General features: G+C 42.2%; 1 protein-coding gene across 1 annotated transcript in view; it reads right to left on the bottom strand.

The window, feature by feature from the left end:
- The window catches only part of pcsk2 (proprotein convertase subtilisin/kexin type 2), a 176405-nt gene that overhangs the window by 119322 nt on the left and 35258 nt on the right, over window positions 1–21825 (bottom strand). The window contains exon 2 of the mRNA XM_028820415.2: window positions 5316–5420. Coding sequence (XP_028676248.1) covers window positions 5316–5420 — 105 coding nt within the window. The remainder of the gene's footprint in view (window positions 1–5315; window positions 5421–21825) is intronic.

Raw genomic sequence — 21825 nt, 5'->3', positions numbered from 1 at the left:
CAGCTGATCGAACACCAGCCGATGCCGCCCCAGCTGATCGACTGCCAGCTGAGCGCATTTGCACAGCCGATGCACCTACAGCAAGGTTCGCGTGGGAGGAATACCCAGACATTGATCCGTGGGAGCCGAACTGGCTACCGGACTTCACAAGACGGCATGGCTTGCTGTTGAACATGACAGATCACCTGCTGCTGGACTACTTCAGGCTGCTCTCTCCTGATGCCGCTTTTCAGCTACTGTCAGACGAGACAAACAGGTATGCAGAGCAATTTTTTGAATCGCGGTATGCGCTTGCTCCGTATTCTCGTTTTTCAAAGTGGAAACCCACAGCAAAAGAAGAGGCCAGTGCAACACGTATTGTAAGCAGTGCATTTGAGTGCTTTGAGCGATATCATACTTTGCAGGACTTGCTTTGTAACATGTACAGTATGTGAAATCATATACTGTAGTATGCAGTCTCATGCAACATGCAAAACAGTAACATTTGTCAAAAATAAATATTTTTTGTTGATTTGATATGTTAAACAATTGCTTTGTGTTCATTTTAAAAAAAAGTTAGTTTTTGGAAAAATATTCAGCCCTGGGAGAAAAGATACAAAAAAAAAATAGCCCTTAAAGAGTTAATCTGTTTCTGGGGATTTCTGTAAATCTGTGTTTTTGTTTTGTATGTATCTGAGCATCTCTAAGCTGACTGCTCCTAACCTTGGAAACACTTTTCTGTTACCAGATCCTTGACTCATGTTTCACAGCCAAGGATTCTAAGCTGGATAACAGACCATATCCACCCCCCCATGTCATTCCACTATCATGGGAGACCTCAAATGGAGAGCAGCCTGTCACAGAGCGAGCCAACACCCCTGCCATCTCAAGTGGAGCTCAGCTTGGCTGAGACACACTAAAGCCATTCAGAGAACAAGCTTCAGGCCAGATTGAAAAAGCAGTGAGTAGTGCGCCAATTATGAAGTCAAACAGTGAGGCCGAACATCATGAGTGTACCAGTAATCATTTGTAAACAAGCTTATCTTTATTTGCAGAGTGGAAATTCAAAAGCCAACTTAGACAAGTGTTTGGATAGTTGGGGCGTTCATTGTCTTTCTAGCAGCTGCGCCTGGGGAAGCGGCCTTGAGAAACGCTGGAGATCCGAATTGTGATGAGCCCCACACAGCCGCATATCTCGGGCCGTCAGGAAGAGCTCAGGCAGGGCAACTAAATGAAAAAGCAAGCAGCGTCCTTCCTTGGCGGTTTGCTCCAAAGTGATAACTCGACAATGGCGTTCATTCTATTGTTCTCTAATCCTGTCTAATAATAAGTAGACCTGCAAAACAGGCACCAGACTGGCCTAAAAAGTGCAAGGACAACTTTAGTTTCAGTGGATTTGAGTCTGGAATTCAAGGTAAGGGAAAAGGCGGTGGAGTTTTAGAGACAGTGGATTTAATTTAATTGAGCGATTTGAAAGGAAAGGCGCTATATAAATAAAATCTATTATTATTACAGTATTATTAATGGTGTCTACCAATGGAGAATAAAGGTTTAAATTGTCACACTCTAATATGATATCAAGGAGTAAGAAAAAGGGAACATGCAAGCCAAGAACAGACATGTGCTTTATAATCATAGCAAAAAACACACCCCATTTCTTGGAAGGGCAACCTTGCCATCCCAGAACACTTGACCTCTTCATGATATCTAAAGCATACATGAATCTGGGACCAACCTATGTTGAAACCTTTTGGAAGGAGAGTGTGATTCCGTGTTTTCACCTGACATGTTCCTTTAGATACAGTGGGAACAGAAAGTATTCAGACCCCCTTCAGTTTTTCACTCTTTGTCATATTGCAGCCATTTGCTAAAATCATTTAAATTAATTTTTTCCCTCATTAATGTACACACAGCACCCCATATTGACAGACAAAAAAAAAGAATTTTTGAAATTGTTGCAGATTTATTAAAAAAGAAAAACTGAAATATCACATGGTCCTAAGTATTCAGACCCTTTGCTCAGTATTTAGTAGAAGCACCCTTTTGAGCTAATACAGCCATGAGTCTTCTTGGGAAAGATGCAACAAGTTTTTCACACCTGGATTTGGGGATCCTCTGCCATTCCTCCTTGCAGATCCTCTCCAGTTCTGTCAGGTTGGATGGTAAACGTTGGTGGACAGCCATTTTCAGGTCTCTCCAGAGATGCTCAATTGGGTTTAAGTGAGGGCTCTGGCTGGGCCATTCAAGAACAGTCACAAAGTTGTTGTGAAGCCATTCCTTCGTTATTTTAGCTGTGTGCTTAGGGTCATTGTCTTGTTGGAAGGTAAACCTTCGACCCAGTCTGAGGTCCTTAGCACTCTGGAGAAGGTTTTTGTCCAGGATATCCCTGTACTTGGCCGCATTCATCTTTCCCTCGATTGCAACCAGTCGTCCTGTCCCTGCAGCTGAAAAACACCCCCACAGCATGATGCTGCCACCGCCATGCTTCACTGTGGGGACTGTATTGGACAAGTGATGAGCAGTGCCTGGTTGTCTCCACACATACTGCTTAGAATTAAGGCCAAAAAGTTCTATCTTGGTCTCACCATCTCAGAGTCCTTCAGGTGTCTTTTAGCAAACTCCATGCGGGCTGTCATGTGTCTTGCACTGAGGAGAGGCTTCCGACAGGCCACTCTGCCATAAAGCCCTGACTGGTAGTGGGCTGCAGTGATGGTTGACTTTCTACAACTTTCTCCCATCTCCTGACTGCATCTCTGGAGCTCAGCCAAAGTGATCTTTGGGTTCTTCTTTACCTCTCTCACCAAGGCTCTTCACCCCCGGTAGCTCAGCTTGGCCGGACGGCCAGCTCTAGGAAGGGTTCTGGTCGTCCCAAACATCTTCCATTTAAGGATTATGGAGGCCACTGTGCTCTTGGGAACCTTAAGTGCAGCAGAAATTTTTTTGTAACCTTGGCCAGATCTGTGCCTTGCCACAATTCTGTCTCTGAGCTCTTCAGGCAGTTCCTTTGACCTCATGATTCTCATTTGCTCTGACATGCATTGTGAGCTGTAAGGTCTTATATAGACAGGTGTGTGGCTTTCCTAATCAAGTCCAATCAGTATAATCAAACACAGCTGGACTCAAATGAAGGTGATCTCAAGGATGATCAGAAGAAATGGAAAGCACCGGAGTTAAATATATGAGTGTCATAGCAAAGGGTCTGAATACTTAGGACCATGTGATATTTCAGTTTTTCTTTTTTAATAAATATGCAACAATTTCAAAAATTCTTTTTTTTGTCTGTCAATATGGGGTGCTGTGTGTACATTAATGAGGAAAAAAAATAATTTAAATGATTTTAGCAAATGGCTGCAATATAGATAGATAGATAGGTAGATAGATCTTTATTGTCATTGTCACTTTTACAAAGGAACAATGAAATTGAAGGTGCAATCGACTCAGTGTGAGGAATAAGAGTTAAAAAGACAAAAAGACAAGACGAGAGAAAATAATAACAAACCGAATAGTAATAAATATACAAATTGCACTTGTTGACTTAAGGTCTATATTGCACATTGGAAGAATAATATGGAGCAGTTTTATTCTGAGTTCAGGGCCATGATTGCTTTCGGATAAAAGCTGTTTTTAAGGCGGTTTGTCCTAGTTTTCATAGCTCTGTATCTCTTGCCCGATGGCAAAAGCTGGAAGAGGCAATGACCGGGATGTGATGAGTCCTGTGAAATGTCTATTGCTTTTTTGCGGCTTCAGGAGGTGTAGATTTGTTCCAGAGTGGGGAGGGTACAACCAATTGTTCTCTCCGCTATCCTGACGACCCTGTGGAGCGCTTTCTTTTCTGAGGAAGTGCAGCTGCCGTACCACACACACAGTCCATACGTGAGCACACTCTCGATGGAACAATGATAAAAAGCAAGGAGCAGATTTTTTGGGAGGTGGTTCTTCCTGAGAATTCTCAGAAAATACAGTCTCTGCTGCACCTTCTTTAGCAGCTCCTTGGTGTTGGCGCTCCAGGTCAGGTCATCCTCCAGCTCCATACCCAGAAACCTGAACACCGGAACCCTCTCCACACAGGCCCCGCCAATGATGAGTGGCTGGATGTCAGTTTTGTTTGAGTGAAAAATTGAAGGGGGTCTGAATACTTTCCGTACCCACTGTATCTCAACAAGAACATTTTTGCCACCAGAGTAGTGTAAAAGTTCAACAAAATGCACAAATTACCAGATAGAAAATGTGACGAACAGCTGGCACATGACATTTAGTCTACAAGTGAAAGAAGAATTGGGAGGGCAAGAAGATATTGGATAGATGGCAAGGCAGGCTGCGGAGCTAAAGCCCCATCCTCCTTTATAATCTCTTGATGCGTCCATGTGGAGCAGAGTTACCAGAGACAAACCCAATGAGACACACCATCAACGGTCAGAGAGTCCCAAAACATCATCCGAGCCCCTGTGTCCAGAAATGAGAGGTGCCATTGTATATGTCTGCTCAACATAGCTTGACAGTCTAATGCTCCACTTACTAACCTGGGCTGGCGGTAGGCTTTCATCAGCAGCAGACCACCCTTTAGCCTGACTCATCCATCTCGCATTTCTTTACCCTTCATGCACTGCCCTTGAAGCACCATGAAGTAGCAATTACCTCTTGTGTTTATTCACTAATTTGGCTGTTAAATGTTAAAATATAGAAAATAAAAGCAGAGCCTCCATTTATATGTCACACCGCTTTTACGGTGATTACAGCAATTACCTGCATGACTAGAACACACACCACATAAAACGCTTGCCAGGATATCATTGGGCAGTAAAGACCGCTACACTTTTATTAGTGCATTGCCTTCAGGGTAACGCTCCAAATTGATCCATTTTATTGCCTCAAGTATCTATGGCAGGATGAGTGAGATTAAACAGGGACCCTAAATTTGAGGCGAGTGAGGGGCACCTTCAGCTTGGTGTCTATCACCACTAGCCAGTTTCTCACTCCTGGACTTCTTACAACAGGAACAAGCAAATGCATTCATTTAGAAGGTGGAAGAACTGCAAGGCAAATAACTGTGGTGACATTTACAGTAATAAGCATAAGCCTACTGTAAAAAACACCACTGATAAGAACAGCACGTCACCTGCATCTTAGTATCCTGGCCAAAAAGCGAGAGCACTTTAATTTTAAAAAAAATCCATTCTCCACCTCTGTTAATCTTTTTTTTTTGTTCTGCACGCCAAAGGAAAACACGCAGAAATTTTCCGTTGTCACACTCCCTGATTAACTGACCGTACGCAGCACAGTTGCCACAGTAACTACCAAGCACAGGGATGGAAATAGCCGGCACCGGGGAGGCTTACCCTTGGATCTTTTTCAAGATGCTGTCTGTGCTGAAGGCTGCGTCTTCTCCTTGCTTTTGGAATGCCGTGGTGATAAAAATGGAACAGGTTGTCGCCGAAAGGAAGCTGAGGAAAAAAAGGGAAACAGAGAGAGGGTGACATGTCCATCTGGCTTTGACCTTTCTGCTGACTTTTAATGACTGCCTTGATAAGAAGCTACAGTGGCCTCCATAATGTTTGAGACAAGGACACATTCTTCCTTAATTTACCCCTCTGTTCCACAATTTATATATTTACACATATATCACACAATCCAAAAACACTTTCATTTAAGAGAATATGCATACATTTTGGTGACACACTTTTTCTACAGGGTCCCCCCATTTCAGGGCACCATAATGTTTGGACACAGCAATGGTAGGTCTATTAAAGCCGTCATATTTTGCTTGAGGTCGGCGCTTCATAGACATCACCAGGTGCTTAGGATCTTCTCTGCTGATGCTATGCTAAGCCTCTAACGCGGCCATGTTCAGCTCCTGCTTGTTTTGGGGGTCTTGTCCCCTTAAGTTTTCTCTTTAGGATATGGATGACCTTCTCAATTGAATTGAAATTGAGTGACTGGTTTGGCCATTCAACAATTTTCCAATTTTTTAGTTTTGAAAAAAACTCCTGTGTTGCCTCAGCAGTATGTTTGGATCTTTATCTTGTTGTAGGATGAAGCGCCTCCAATGAGTTTGAAGGCACTTACTGAACTCGAGCAGAGCAGATGTTTCAACACACCTCAGAATTCATTGTGCGACTGCACTCAGCAATTCCATCATCAATGTAGAGAAGTGTGTCAGGACCTGTGGCAGCCATACATGCCCAAGCCAGAAGACCCCCCACTACCATGTTTAACAGATGAGGTGGTCTGCTTTGGATCTCGGGCAGTTCCTTTTGGTCGCCACACTTTACTATTGCCTTCACTCTGATCTGATCATCTTTGTCTCATATGTCCACAAGACCTTTCCCAGAATTCTGCAGACTGTTTTAAGTCCTCTTTCATAAAACTGAAATCTGGCCATCATGTTTTTGTGGCTAACTAGTGGTCTGCGTCTTGCTGTGTGGCCTCTGTATTTCTGTTCATGATGTGTTCTGCTGATAGTCATCTCTGACACATCTACATCTGCTCCCCTGAAGACTTTCTGATCCATCAGACAGGCATTTGGGGCTTTTTTCTTTACCATAGTGGGGATTCTTCTGTCACCATCAGTGGAGGTCTTCCTTGGCCTACCAGTCCCTTCGTGATTTCTGAGCTTACCAGTGTGTTCTTTCTTGTTCATGATATTCCAGACAGTTGATTTAGATTATCCTAAGGTTTTACTGATGTCTCAAATTCCTTTATTCTTGTTTTTCAGCCTCATAATGGCATCTTTGACTTTCATTGGCACAGCTCTTGTCCTCCTGTTGAACAATGACGACTACAGTTTCCAAAGGGTAGAAGCAAGCCAAGTTATCTTATGAAGCAACAAATCTCAAACACCTGTGACGGCAATTGTTCCAAACATTATGGTGCCCTGAAATGAGGAGACCATATAGACAAAGAGTTGTCATTTCTACATGGTGTGACTAAAATGTGTGCAAATCCCCTTAAATGAAAGTCTGCAATGTGCACTTTAATCACATCTAAATTGTTTGATTTGTAATTTTAAATTGTAGAGAAGAAATCAAGGAAAAAATGTGTCTTTGTCCCAAATATTATGGAAGGCACTGTATTTGTTCCCTTGGTGTTGAACAGTAGGCAAACAATAAAAGCTTAATGGTTATGTGCATGCTGAAAAGGAAAGAACTTTAAAGACACAACGTTTTAGCTATTCATTCTTCATCAGGTGTGAATCTGAAAAGGAATAAGCAGGGAATCCTCAATAGGAAGAGAAGAAGGAGGCAAAGCCAGGACAGGTGAGACTAGATGAGAAAAAGCTGCCATTAGAGAAGATGACTGGTGAGATTATAAAGTTGAAATAAAGGAGAAATATGTGGTCCCAGGTCGAGAATGACTTTAGCTTCTGTTTTTCTTTGAAAAAATTAAATAAATTTAAAATAAATATTGAAAATATGTATTTTATATACATAGCACCTTTCTGTAGTATGTCTTTGTTTTTACAAATGGGACATTGGCAGGTTAAAAAAACTGGTCAGGATATCAAAGGGAGCCGTCGGTGGAGACTGAAGTGCTAAGTGTCAGGTTTAAAGTCTAATTCCTGCTCCAGCAAGCTATACTGTTAAACAGCTCTTGTAGGCGCCATGCATAATTTATATTCCAACTCTCTCTATTTTAAATTTATTTAGTCTGTAGTTGTAAAGAAATATACAATCTAATTTAAAATTCTCAAAACAGTCTCAACTGGCCAAAAAGAGGTACGAGATGTAAATCTATCTGCTGCACTGCCATCTACACTTAATATATATTTAGACTGGAGGAGCACCACCCGTTTCATGGCCTGAATCTCATTCTTTTTTAAATAAAATAAATAGAATGTGAAAGTGGTTAGTGCAGCTGCTTCAAAGCTCAAGTAAGAATGAAAGTCCGATATATGGTTCTAGAACATCTGGGGCCTCTGCAGTTTGCCTGTCAGGCATACCTAAGTGATCTCCAGGCTCCACAGAGCCTACTCCCACTTGGACAAAGCTGACGCAGTACTCAGGAGGACCTCCATTGATTTTTTCCAGTACCTTTAACACCATTCTGCTCATCGCCTGGAAAGAAATTTGCATTTTGATGCCCCTACAGACTCCTGGATTATGGACTACCTGACCAACAGATGGCAGTTTGTGAGGCCCATGGACTGTGTGTGTCAGAAATGGTAGTGGTCTGTCTGAACTGTCCTGTCTCCCTTCCTCTTCACACCTCTACACAACAGACTTCCAGCATAATACCAGCGCTTGCCAAAACCAGAAATTTTCAGATGACTCCTCCATCATAGGCATTAGTAATGGAGATGAGTCAGAGTACAGGAAGCTTGTGGAGGACTTGATCTTGTGGTGCAGGGAGAATCACCTGCAAGTCAACAATAGCAAGACAAAAGAGCTGGTGATGGACTTCTGGCATGTTAAGGAGCCTCTGAGACCAGTCACCGTTCAGGAGGAGGATGTGGAAGTGGTGCAGAGCTACAGGTACCTGGGGGTTCATATAAACAATAAACTAGATTGGTCAAACAACACAGTGGCTCTGTAAAAGAAGGGCCAGAAAAGACTGGACATCTTAAGGAGACTCAGGTCTTTAGATGTGTGCAGTAAACTGCTGGAAATGTTCTACCAGTCCATAGCAGCCAGTGTGGTGTTCTACGCTGTGGCATTCTGGGGAAGCAACTTGAGGTTCTAAAGAAACACAATGCCTAATCAAGCTTGTCGGGATAGCCTGCTCCATCACTGGGTGAACCCTGGACACATTTGGAAGTTGCTATGAAAAAGAGGATGGGTGGCAAGACAGGATGTCACTATGGAAACTCCCCTCCATTGCCTCCATGATGCACTCTCTTTGAGCACTTATGGTCACATGTTTATTCCTCCATGGTGTGCAAAGAAACATGTGTCTGCGGGGGTCTTCCTGCCTTCTGCTATCAAACAATTCAATGCTTTCTCCTGACGTCCTTGACTAAATGCTGATACCCTTTAAGTTCTTTTTGCAATTCCTGCACAATATTAATTTAATATTGATTGATTGATTGATTGATTGATTGATTGATTGATTGATTGATTGATTGATTGATTGATTGATTGATTGATTGATTGATTGCATTAGTTGTCCTGTGAGTCTGTATCTTTGTTTTTTTATGTTTCTGCTGCTGTGTGCATCTACTTTCCGTTTGGGATTAATAAAGTTTATCTATTGTAATCAAAGCTAACCTAAAGCCTGGACCTGGTCAATGACAGCATGGACTCTGCAGATTCTCACGTGTCCTCTTGGGTGTTATTCCCAGATATTCTACTTTTCCATCAGCTCCAAAAGATTTGCAAATTAGGTTCATTGATGACTCTTCCATAAGAATCCTGAATATAATGAGGTAATTTATGTTAGGTAGAATGCCTGTAGGGGGCTGGGTGGTCTCGTGGCCTCGTAACCCCTGCAGATTTTATTTTTTTGTTTTTTCTGTCCTCTCTGGCCATCGGACATTACTTTTATGTTAATTAGTGTTCCCTAATTGTAATTCTTATTTATTTTGTCTTTTTTCTCTTTCTTCATCATGTAAAGCACTTTGAGCTACATTGTTTGTATGAAAATATGCTATAGAAATAAATGTTGTTGTTGTTGTTGTTGTTAACGGAGCCATCTTGTAGGCATGGAGAGTGTGCGCCATTGAATTGTACATAATCCAGGGTCAGTTCCTGCCTTCTTTGAAAATGGGCAGATGTTAAGCAGATATTAACTCTTAGAGACCCTCACCTGCAGGCTAACACACATTTTTGTTGCTGGGTGATGTATAGATGGATTCTACTCAATACAAACCACTTCCATTAGCAGGCTTCAGCTTACACCTGCTAGTGTCCCATGTGGCAGCGCAAGTGAAGAGTGACACAGGAGCTCAAGTCAGGTCAGACAGTTTTTTACCACTACAAGCTCTCAGTTCAGCAAAACAAACCTAGAGAGTGGTTTTATAGGATCTAATATAATGATTGGTTAGCAGGGATAGGGTGATCCATGGTGTTTTTATGATCGACTTCTACCATTTACTAGGCAGAGGTATTTTTATGGTGAACAGCTCAAAAATAGAAGGAGATCAGCAGAATGGAGCCTTATCTCTTCTCACCTTCTGTCCGTCTCCTGCAGCAAGCCTTACATGTTCCTCAGTTTAGTTCCCGTTTCTCCTCTCCTCCTTACGCCGTCCTGTGCGTGCAAACATTTCCCAGCATAACTCTTAGCTGCATACAACACAATTCTGAGACCTTTCAACTATAAGTCATACAAGCTAACGCGGTAGTTTGAATTTTAATAGAAAAAAATACACAAACAGTGTGGTTAAGTTCAGAAGGAGTGGTGCAGATGTGTGGCTTTGTAGTGGAACATCTGCAGGGTTTGATGAGGTGATCGGCTGATTGTGCATTCAAATGCGGATGCTCATAGTTCAGCCGATTGCCTCATTAACACCCCGGGATGCCCAATTAGGCACCTACGCTTGCCAGTACTTTAAAGAGGAGATAGGGGGTGAAATGAGAACGATTGAGAGGACAAGTGTTAAAAGTTTAATGCCAAGGCAAAAGCAGGAGAGCAAGTGAGAGCAGTACTGAAGAGGAGGTGGTGTGGTCAGGCCCTAGTAGGGAGCGTAGCTGATGGTGTGACTTGTTGGGTTGGAGAAGCCTTGAGATCTTTCATTTTTAAGCATTTATTGTTCATTTTATTCAACCTGCACATGAGCATCGATTTTTTATAGGAGATTATTTATGGACTTCATTTTACCTGCCTTATACTTCCTTATGAGAACTCCATTTTGATAAACTTGCAAACTCAGTTGTTGCCTCTCGCTCGCCATTGTGCCCATCCTTGGTTAAAGAACTACCAGGGGGTCATGTGAACTATTTGGAGACGGGTGAGAGCCCCGAATACAATCCTTGACACCTTATATTGTGTTCTGTTTGAACAGGAAAATTGGAATTTTCAACTGGAAAACCCTAACAAGTCAGATGTCATACTTGGAAACTCATGGCTGGTCTATCAAGTCCAGGTTTGCCCCACTTCACGTTATAATGTCAGTCCATAATTGAGACATACACCATGAACTTTAGTGAGAGCTGTAGTACTATCCTGTTAATTAGCACTTCTGTCTATTTGTGTCTCATTAAATCAGTCGTACACAGAGCACCGTCAAACTTCTATCCACGGATATGTTGCTATGGTGTTGGGATGCCAAAAATACCGCGTGTTGTTCAGTAGTTGCCTGTGCTCTAAAAGAGCAAGTACAATAAAGGTTTTCCTAGAAACATCCAGTAAAAGAAATGTTTTACTAGAATATGGTCAACTTGGGTTTGACGTCATTGCCTCCTCCAACATCCAACTTCCTATCGCATCTTGCTTATTACAAATAACTCAGAAACAGGTGCATAGCATAAACTCTATTCACTGCTTTAATTGCTTTCTTTCTTTCTGTTTTTTAATCTCCCGCACCACTCCTCCAGCCCACAATTCCCATTCTGTTAAAGGAACCTTACTCACTTTCCAACTCAGACATCACAATTCTGAGGTAAATAAAACACAGCAGTACACTTCCTCATTTAAGCAACTCTGATGGGCCCATCCAGCCCCTCATCATTAGGACATCTACTGTAGGTTGAATCTCATTTACTTACAGGCACCACCTTGATAAACAAACCCATAACTGGTCGTTATTCGTTGTCACAATTCGTTTCAAGAGGCGAGTTGCTGTTGTATTCAAAGAGCACTAGTGACAGGTCCTATCAGGCATAATTGGTACTAATAAGTAGCAGTGATGATTTCAAATCTTTCTTTAAGAGCAGTTTCAAAGGGCATTCCTAAGGTCGATACACAAGTCGTTAGATCATTTACCAAAGTACAAAGGACAATAAACCAGTTGCTATGTGGTAGATGAAATTTAATGTCAGTAAATTTAACATGTTACACGTAGGAAGTAGTTCTGAATAGACAATGGTAGGCCTGAAAATCGAGAGTTCTGCTTATGAGAAGGAGCTAGGGGTCATGGTGGACTCATCACTCTATATCCTGGCAGTGTTCTGAAGTGATCAAGAACACTAACAGCATGACGTGTGGAGTCCAAGTCAAAGAGAGGTTATACTTCAGCTTTATAAGGCACTGGTGAGGCCTCACCTCGAGTACAGTGTTCAGTTTTGGTCTCCATATTACAACAAAGACAAAGCAGCACAAGAAAATGCAAGGCTGATTCCAGGACTGAAAGGTATGAGCCATGAGGAGAGATTAACAGAGCTGAACGTTTTCAGTTTAAGCAAATCAAGATAAAGAGGTGACATGATTGAAGCTTTTAAAATTATGAAAAGTGTTGGTACACTGCTGTTACTTTAAAATAACATCTGTAGCAGGAACATGGAGGACACAATTGTTAAGGGACGATTACGCAAAAATGTTAGAAAGTTTTTGTGCACGCAAACAACCATAGGTACATTAAAACAAATTAGCAAGTAATGCGGTGTAGAGTAGAACTTTAGGGACCTGCAGATCTCAACTTGATGTTATTTTAGACAATCACCAAGAATAGGATGGATGAGATTGTTGCTTTTAATGACCGGTTCTCATCTCAGTTGTTGTAATGGTCTAAAGTCAAAATTGGAATCTTTTCCCTAAAAATTACTCTTTTGCTCAAGCATGTATCTTGCAAAGTTGCTTCTTTAATTAAAGTTTGGATGCTGTTTCCTGCTTGTCGCCATCTTTGGTAATGTGAATATCATATCTTCAGGCATCCTGTGGCATGTGCATCAGGTGCCCAGCAATGGCGACTCTGAAGAAAACAGACACACAAAATAGATGTAATGGCAATGAGATGATGCCACCAGACTAATGATACACAATACAAATAAATACTAATACTACAATATACTAATGCGCTCCCAGCAGGTGGGTCAGTGACTTGACTGGCATGGTGTAGTGTAGCCAAAGTGTGGAGAGAGAGAGAAAGACAGAGTGGGTACTTGTGGCATTGTACTTTGAAGAGTGTGCAAGTGGATAAGCCACACCATCTTATAGTTAGTGCTATAATTATGGTTATTGCATGCATTTTCTTTAAACTGACAGTATTTTTCTTATCTTTTGAATCACATTTGCTCTAAAAATGTTTCCTTAGTATAAACTTCATTAGTTGGAATGATTTATTTTGTTTTGAAATATTACCGCAATGCCATTTTGTATTTATTGGAGACGCCATTTTGAGTGACCACTGCTAGGACATAATGACACATTGCTAGGGTGTCACTCTTTGTTCCAGTTTGTGAATGTTTTGTGAAAGCCTAATGAGATTGCTAGTATTGATTTCTGACAATCAAACTTTAGCTTCCATTAATTGGACTTTGATTCTTGGGTTTAGGTTCTGATGAAGGATGGTTTTGACTTTAAACCGTTTCTGAATCATGCTGCATCTTCTGTATCATTCTCTGTTTTTGAGGCCTAACTTTTTTTGTCTCTTTTTGATATACTTTGTTAGTCCTTGAGGAAAAGTTGTCTTGCCGCATGATCTTTTGGGGGGTCAGAGCACAGGGTCATCCATTGTACAGAGCCCCTGGGGCAATGTTCAGGTTATGGGCTATTTGGCAAAATAAGTAGGGATAAGACAAGAACACAGTTGGGAATAAGGAGCTTGTCTTCTCTTTGTTTATTTCCTACTTTTTTAAGTCTCCCAGTGAATCTCCTAGTCTTGTATGTTTTTGGAACACCGCATTAATCCCCGAAGGGCAATTATCTTTTTTAATGACCTTTTGGGGGTCAGAGTGCAGGGTCAGCCATTGTACAGTGCCCTGGAGCAATTTTCAGGTTAAGTGCCTTGTATTTTTGTCTCATATATTGATTAAATCTGCTAAAGATTTGGGTGTTAGCAGTCTGTTCCTGATTTGGATGATTTACGCAGATTTCATGTTCATATGAGTGTGTGCCAGTCTCAGCATAGTCACACTTTGTGTGAAGTTTGCATGTCCCCTCTTGAATCTGAGATACCTGTGTGTGTGTGTGTGTGTGTACGTGTGTGCGTGTGCGTATGTGTGTGTGTGTTTGTGTGTGTTTGTTGTAGCTTTCTACATGACTTTAAGTTGACTTTGTGTGATAAAGAGTGTCCCCCTGAAAATGGGCTGATGCAGTTCCACTCAACATTCAAGCTGCCTGAATAAGTGGCAATTCTCCATGATGCACTAAGTTTGCTCAGTAAATGGACGGATTGACAGCACATGGTGGTCAGCGCCAGTGGCACAGTCAGCAGAACTGCTTTCAGAGCTTTGGTTTCAAACTATGTCTCATTCCACTTTATTACACACAAGGGGGCTCCGCCCCCTGCTCGCTTCGCTCGCCTACCCCTGGCGTTTTGAACCCGTGCCCGCTGGGCAGCCGTAGTTTCAGACGTGCGTTGTAGGAGCTTGCATTGTTTTGAACCCGTGCTTGCCCTGCTTCTGCGGTTTGAAACGCGCATTGTAGGCGTATATCCGTCAGTCGAGCTCGTTCGGTTTGAACCCGTGCCTGCTTTGCCTCCGCAGTTTCAGACGGTGGGTCGCGTTTGGCGTTTTGTACGATCCCAAGCAGCACATTATTCCTAACTTAATTCCGCAGTAGTGCCACGCACAATATGGTGGTGACGCCTGCGCCTTCACTACGCAGTAGTGCCACTCACAATATGGCGGCAACACCTGCGCCTTCCGTATTATGTCGGGTTTTACCATGCTGTGTAGGCGCCTTTGCCTTTCGTACTTTCCCGCGCCTTCCGACACGCGATGTAGGCGCCTGCACCTTCCGGGTCTGCTTCCGCTGTGTGGTGTGGATATTTAACTGTCGTTTTTTCTGCTTTTATATTCTGTATCTCGCTGTGCACGTGTTTCATGCCTAGGTTTTTTTGAAGCTGTTGCATTCCAGTTTTCATCATCTATAACCTGCTCTCCATGTGTTCTTTAACCTCTTTATGACATTTTACTTTGTTTCCTACTCTGTCTTTTATTTCTGACCTCACTTTATCCTGCTTGCGGCATGTCAGACGGTTCGTAGTCTCTCCCGTTTCACTCTGGGGCGAGGGGGTGGGCGTTTTTGTGGCACCTGCGCACTATGTCTCCTGCGTCCACGGGCAGGTCCCTGCGTCCATATCCGGTTTACCATTCTCGGTTAGTAATATGGATATCTTCATTTATGGCCTTTCATGTTGTGATTTTTTTATATTTGACAATTTCCTGATTTAATTCCAATGTCTGGTGAGAATTTCATGTGAATAGCCTCATTGGAAATATATTTATTGAAAAAAATGTTGACGTGTTCAATACTTGTTTTTCCCCACTATATTTATGTTATTGCTGGTGCGTGTTTAGACCAACCAGTGTATGATGGAATTTGTATAGTCTATAAACATTAGGGTGGCACAGTGCTGCTGCCTCTTAGTAAGGAGACCCAGGAGTTTGCATGTTCTCCCCATGTCTGTGTGGGTTTCCTGCCACATTCTAAAGACATGAAGCTTAGGTGGATTGGTGACACTAAATTGGCCTCTGTGTGTGTGTGTGTGGGTGTGTTCACCCCGCGATGGACTGACGCCCTGTCCATGGTTTGTTCCTGCCTTGCACCCTGTCCAGCTCAGTTAGGCTCCAGTGACCCTGTTCAGGACTTCAGCAGCTTAGACAACGATGTGAAGAGCCCAACTATCAAATTTCAATTTGCATACAGTTTTGACAAACTGAGAGTAAAATTTATTTCGCTGGCGTTTCACAACAGCAAAGTGAAACTCACTAAAGAGTTTCTAAAGGTCCAATTTGTGTGTGTATGTGTGTGGAAAGCGAGGAATGCTGGCCCCCCAAAGCCTCGTTCCCACTTCCATGTTTACCTGTGTTCATTCTGCAGCTGCTTAAATATCACATCCCATACCAAGTCGTAAAAATCAGTTTAATTTACAGTACGCCTAGGATGACGGCGGTACATTTGTTTTTATATACCATGTAAGGTTATTATTATTAAGGAAAACTGAAACTAAAATGATTGAAAAAGCAACTCATTAACTAACAGAAAAACAAAACTAATTAAGTTTTGAAAAACATACTGAAAAAACACAACAATGTTTAAAAGTAAATCAAAATCGAATACAATAATAACTAAATTCATTTTCATTTTGATTAAACTTACCCTCAGATTACCTTTCGTGTGCTACATGGAGTCATTCGTCTTGTGCTCTGCTTGTGCATGTAGATGTCGTTCAAAGTGTTAAAACAAAGCAAAGTGCCAGTGAGAATGAATGAATCAGATTGTAGTGGGGCTAAATAATAATAAGTATTTGTTTTTGTATGTGCTGAGTGCATTTTGTTTTCATCGTCCCGTTTGCTATGCTGTATGTGTGTATACAGTAAGTAAATGTTGTCCCCCATAAGATCAAAGGGGAAGTATGATGAAGGGAGACCGCACCCCGAGACGGAAATTACCTGTTGTTTTCCACCAATTACATCATTATGTCATTATTTAAACTAGAGGAGCGTAAAGGAAAGGAGAGCAAAGAAAGAGAGAGAAATAAAGAGAACGAAGATCGTGAAAAGGAAGGAGCCATTATTTACAGTCATTTCTACCCATCATCCCATTTTCTGTGCCATTCCATTACTTGCTTTTCTCAAGATCCAGATCAACATTTACAGCAACCTGTGCAGAGAAACCCCGGGGTTTGGATTCACACCAACTATTGCTGAGGACATATGTGGTGAGGTCGTTTTTATATTGTCGGGAGGAAGCAAGGTATCACATCAGCCAGTCGTCAATATCCACCGGAGTTTTACAGCTTTGGGACTCACTTATCATATACATTTCATCTGCTGTTTATTATTAATCAGTGTTCATGTTTATGTGCTGTGATAATTCATTTATTGTTTAGGGGCAAAGGAGGGTCTTTGTAAATAGTATTATTGTTGAATATCTGTGCTCTCGTGTATATAATATATATATCATTGGGATAGTGGTGGTTTGTGTGCAGTTACATATTATTAAGTATTCGTCTATCCTCGTGTGTATATATAATAATCACTTACAATATATCAGCATTTGATTTTACATTTCTGTCTACTATTTGCTTGTTATTTCATCGTGTCGGGGGAAAAAAGGACAATCTGTAAGGAGTACGGCTTGTTATCGTCTTGAGAGTCTAAGTCTTGGTAGTGTAGTGGCCGGTCTGGGAAAAGGGGTCGGCCGTTACAAGATGTTCAGGTTAAGGCTACGCGTAAGTCCATTTGGACAACTTTTCCAGCAATTTTCAGTTGTAGCCTTCATTTACATCATCTCAACCGCTCAGAGGCAGGCAGCGATGCGGTCCCATGAACACGGTCACTTAATGTGACATACCCAGCAACTGAGACCAACTAGCTGGGATAAAATCAGACAGGTCTGGTTTCCTCGTTGGTCTCCGGACAGGCTCTTTACTATGGGAGATTACTCGAGCCAAAATGAAATGCAATCCAACGTGTTAACTACACTCAAATGCAATACTTATACAAGTGGGCCATTTGATTTTGGTTTTATCAGGTTTTATCATGTCATACTTAAAAACATATCAACAAAGTGAGCAATTGCTCTTCACTGCGGCACTCAAATTTCATGTTAGTTTAAAATGCAAAAGAACATTACATTTTAATTCATGTCCATAGGATACAAAGTAGATGTTGCTCCATGTATTGCATTTTGATTCACGATGATGTGTTAATCGCACCAAAACTAAAATCAATCAAATGACTAAACAGCATCAAAAGGTGGGGCAAAAGGTGTGAACAGTTGGGGAAACAGGCGTTCCAATCACGTGTGTTGCACTTGAAAGGAAGGTGAACGGGGTTTGATAAGGCAGGGGGTCTGCCATCTCAATGAATGGGTGGAAGCTGGCAATCTCAATAATAATAATAATTCTTTGCATTTATATAGCACTTTTTTTCTCACTACACAAAGTGCTCAGCAATTGCAGGTTAATGGCCTTACTCAAGGGCCCAACAGAGTAGAGTCCCTGTTGGCATTTACGGGATTTGAACCAGCAACCTTCCAATTGCCAGTGCAGATCCCTAGCCTCAGAGCCACCACTCTGCCTGATGATGATTTCAATCTCTCACATGTCAAAAGAAGGGAAAGACTGTTGTGTGGAGCAGCCCACATTCTTACCTGGGTTGGGACACCCATGAGGTGGAAAGACAGGGGGGAGACACCTTGCACAGGGCTTTGTCTCCCCCAGGACGCTTAGATGGCAGTGAGCTCAGGCTCGGATCCCTACATAGGTGCCCACAAGGCATGCCGGGTATTGAAGTCCTAGGGTGGGAGGCTGCCATAGGGAGCTGCGGGATTTGGGAGGACTCTAACCTCAGTGTCATGTGACTGAAAGCACTCCCGGGGATTAGATAAAAGGAGCTGCCTGCCTCACATGGATGAACCAGAGTTGGGAGGAGGTGGACAAAGGTTGCCAGGAGGAGTGGAGGAGGCAGTGGGAGAGAAAGAAGACAAATAGTTGATTTGTTGTGCTAAACTGTGCTTTATTGCTGGTACTTGTGGCTGTGGTGGTGGGAAACGCTTGATAAACAAGAGTTTCCATCGAATCAAGACTCTTTGCCTTTTATACTTGTGTCCAAGCCTGCTTGTGTTGGGTGTTTGGGGAGATGAAGTGCCCACTGGTGTCCACGCTGTATAGTATCTGTATAGTATAGTATCGCAGTCACACAGGGTATGAATAAAAAACTACGGAGGAACCAAACTCTATGATGCTGACAAATGTTTACTATATTCAGTATGTAATTAAAATCGCTAACAACTCACACCTTGAAAATGTAATCACACTGCTTGTATAAAAGGAAAGCAACTTTAGACAACTCAACATAAGAGTGAAGTTTTTCAGCGATAGCTAAACTTACTTTTTGCCGTTTCAGATAACCACTCCACAGTCCATATTGACTAAACGTAATGCTCGCCACCAGGATAGAGAAACGTTGAGAGTAGTCGACGCTTTGGATTGCATTTCATTTTGCCACAAATAATCTTCCATACTTCACGTGTGAGTGTTCAGTCGGTGGTGTGAATGGTGGACCCTCTACACACAGGTGTGTGCCCAGTCAATTCCATTTTCCACAAGCGGACTCCAGTCAAGTTCTACACACATCACGGATAATTAAAGCAAACAGGAGGCCCCTGACCACAATTTGGAGTTTCACAGCAAAAGGTCTAAATGCTGATGTGATGGGTAAGATTGCAGTTTTTGATTTTGAATACATTTGTAAACCTTTCTAAAAAATGTTTTCACTTTGTAATTATGGTTCACTGAGTGTAAATTGATAGGCAAATTTATTCTTTTAAAATGGAATCTACAACACAGTAAAGTGTGCAGAAAGTGAACAACAACAACATTTATTTCTAGAGCACACTTTCATACAAGATAAAGAAAGAAAAAAGAAAAACACAAAAATAACATTAGGCAATACGAAGTAACAAAGAATAAAGTAAGGTCTAATAACCAGGAGGACAGAAAAAACAAATAAAAAAACAAATAAAAACTCCAGAGGGCTGGAGAAAAAAAAAAAACAAAATCTGCAGGAGCGACGAGACCACCCAGCCCCCCTGAAGGGGTCTGAATACCTTGTGAGTCCACTGTACAACAGACAAAGTCAGATACAGTCTCCATTGGCCAACACCTGGGCACTCTACACTCTAAGTCTGTTCTGGACTCTCTAATATGAAGACAGGATCTTTCCGTTCTTTGATTCCAAGGACCTCAATGGCAGTACAAGAGCTTGGCAGTAAAGAGGTGGCACCAAAATACCACAGCAAGACTCTTAGGATCGAAACAGATTTGAAGAAGATTCTGAAAGCTCCAGAGAAACAAAACCACCAGAGGACACCTGGATCATGTAATGAGTCATTTCAAAAGTATCAATATCAAAAGGATATGACTCCTCCAGATCATGAAGAGGACCACTCCACACAACCCGCTAATCACTGCCTTGTGTAAGAGTTAGTCAGGGACTGCAGCAAGGACTTTTTGGAATGTTATCATCAATGATGGGCATTTCAAAATGGCCGATGAGGTCTATAAATCATTGCCTTCTTTTTGGATCCTTTGCTTTGTTGGTTTTTGTGCAAACTGGTCCTCTGCTTCCAAACGCGGCTGTTTTCTTGTCATCGTGTAGCGTACACCCTCCACTGAGTCAGCTTCTTAACATGGTGGAGTGGTTTATGTGATCGATGATCCCCTGAGCAATGCCACTGCGAGTCGCGCACTCCAGGTAGGTCCACACATGGTGACAAGGTCAAAGGTGAGGTCCTCACTAAGACTGACTCAACCACAACCCCTGTCCTACCAAGGGTCCAACAGACTGGTGCTACTTCCTGCCAATTCCTCATCGTCCTGACAACGGCTTGCCACATGGATTCCCCATAAGAGGTGAAGCGGTGTGATGGAGGATTGCTCGCCCTCACTAATGCCAATATCAACAACTCTTCCTTCCATAAATCTACCTCATCTTTTTGCCTGTATGAAAGTACACACAGGAAGGGGGGAGTGACAGAGATGGACAAATGGATGGACAGGATAATCATTAGATCAATGGACAGTCTTGACAATAGCGTACAGGGTGGCACTGAGGAGCAGTGGTCAGCCTTGCTGCCCACTCATTTTTATAGATATTGTGCAACCTCCCTGTTTTCAAATGGCTATTATGGCGTTCATGCATCATCTCAAATCCCACAAGTAGAGGTAGATTAGGCTGGCTAGCAACACTAAATTGACTCAACGGGGGTACAAGTGGTTTTGCCATTTTGCCATTGGGTCCTGCTTAGTGCCCTTTAATGCTTGTGTAGGCTTCAGCTCCAGACAGCTCTTAAATTAAATTTTATCTTAAATTAGATTTATCTTTTAATATTTAGATGGACGTCAAGTACATACAGTACATATCAAGCGGATATCTCCACACAGAAGGCTGACCACTGCATAAATAGTTCATGTAAGCCCACAGGAACGGACAGAGTGCCCCTTCGGCAGACCCCCATTTCTGAGTCACAGCTTACACCTACCAGATCACATACAGGTTGCTACTATTAGGATGCCCTGTCTGTCTCCAGAGAAAGTGGAATGAGTACGTGCAGAACAGATAAGAGGCTTCACAGAACAAACGCAATGTGCTCTTTATCAGCTCTAGCGAGGACGTGGCAGCTGGATTAAGAATGATGACCTACACAAAGGCTGGAATCTTGGAAGCCTCCGTTTCTATATGACTCCAGATGAAGGCGTCTGAAATGTTGCTCAAGTCAGATAAACTGCAATGAGTCAGCAGCCGCCAGCAAAAAGACCACTTCATGCAAAGTTCATCGCTCTGCTTCAAGCTTGTGTGGCCATTATTAATATTACCTCCGTTGATAAAGAACATTAAATAAGCGCCCCCTGCAGTTACAGGCTGACACACACACGCAGACAAGTCATTGTTAATACTGTATTTACCTGGGGTCTCTTTCGTACCCACAAAAGGAGACTCGAGATGTGCGTACGCAACTTCCTGCGCAAAACTCGTTATTTATAAAAGAAAACGTGACGGGGGGATGTGCGTAGATTTACGGACACCAACTCTGAGACATGCGTGGGCAACATTTCGGAGGCTCTGGGGAATGACGACACCCTCGGTCAAATCAGGAAATGTGGCCAAATCAGCTAAATGACAACTCGTAAGTGTAATAATTCATATCACTTAGTCATTATTATAATGTGAGTTGAAGTGACAAAAATATTAAAGCTCAAATGTAATGAATATGATGCGCAGACTGTATTTTAGTTACATTTTAAGAGGGGCGATGCTACACAGTTGCACTGAAGAACTGTTTTTATTTTTTAGTCAGTTTATATTG

The sequence above is a fragment of the Erpetoichthys calabaricus genome, chromosome 15, assembly GCF_900747795.2.
Source record: "Erpetoichthys calabaricus chromosome 15, fErpCal1.3, whole genome shotgun sequence".
Taxonomy (NCBI): Eukaryota; Metazoa; Chordata; class Cladistia; order Polypteriformes; family Polypteridae; genus Erpetoichthys; species Erpetoichthys calabaricus.
The sequence above is the reverse complement of the archived record's forward strand: the minus strand, read 5'-3'. Positions and strand labels throughout refer to the sequence as shown.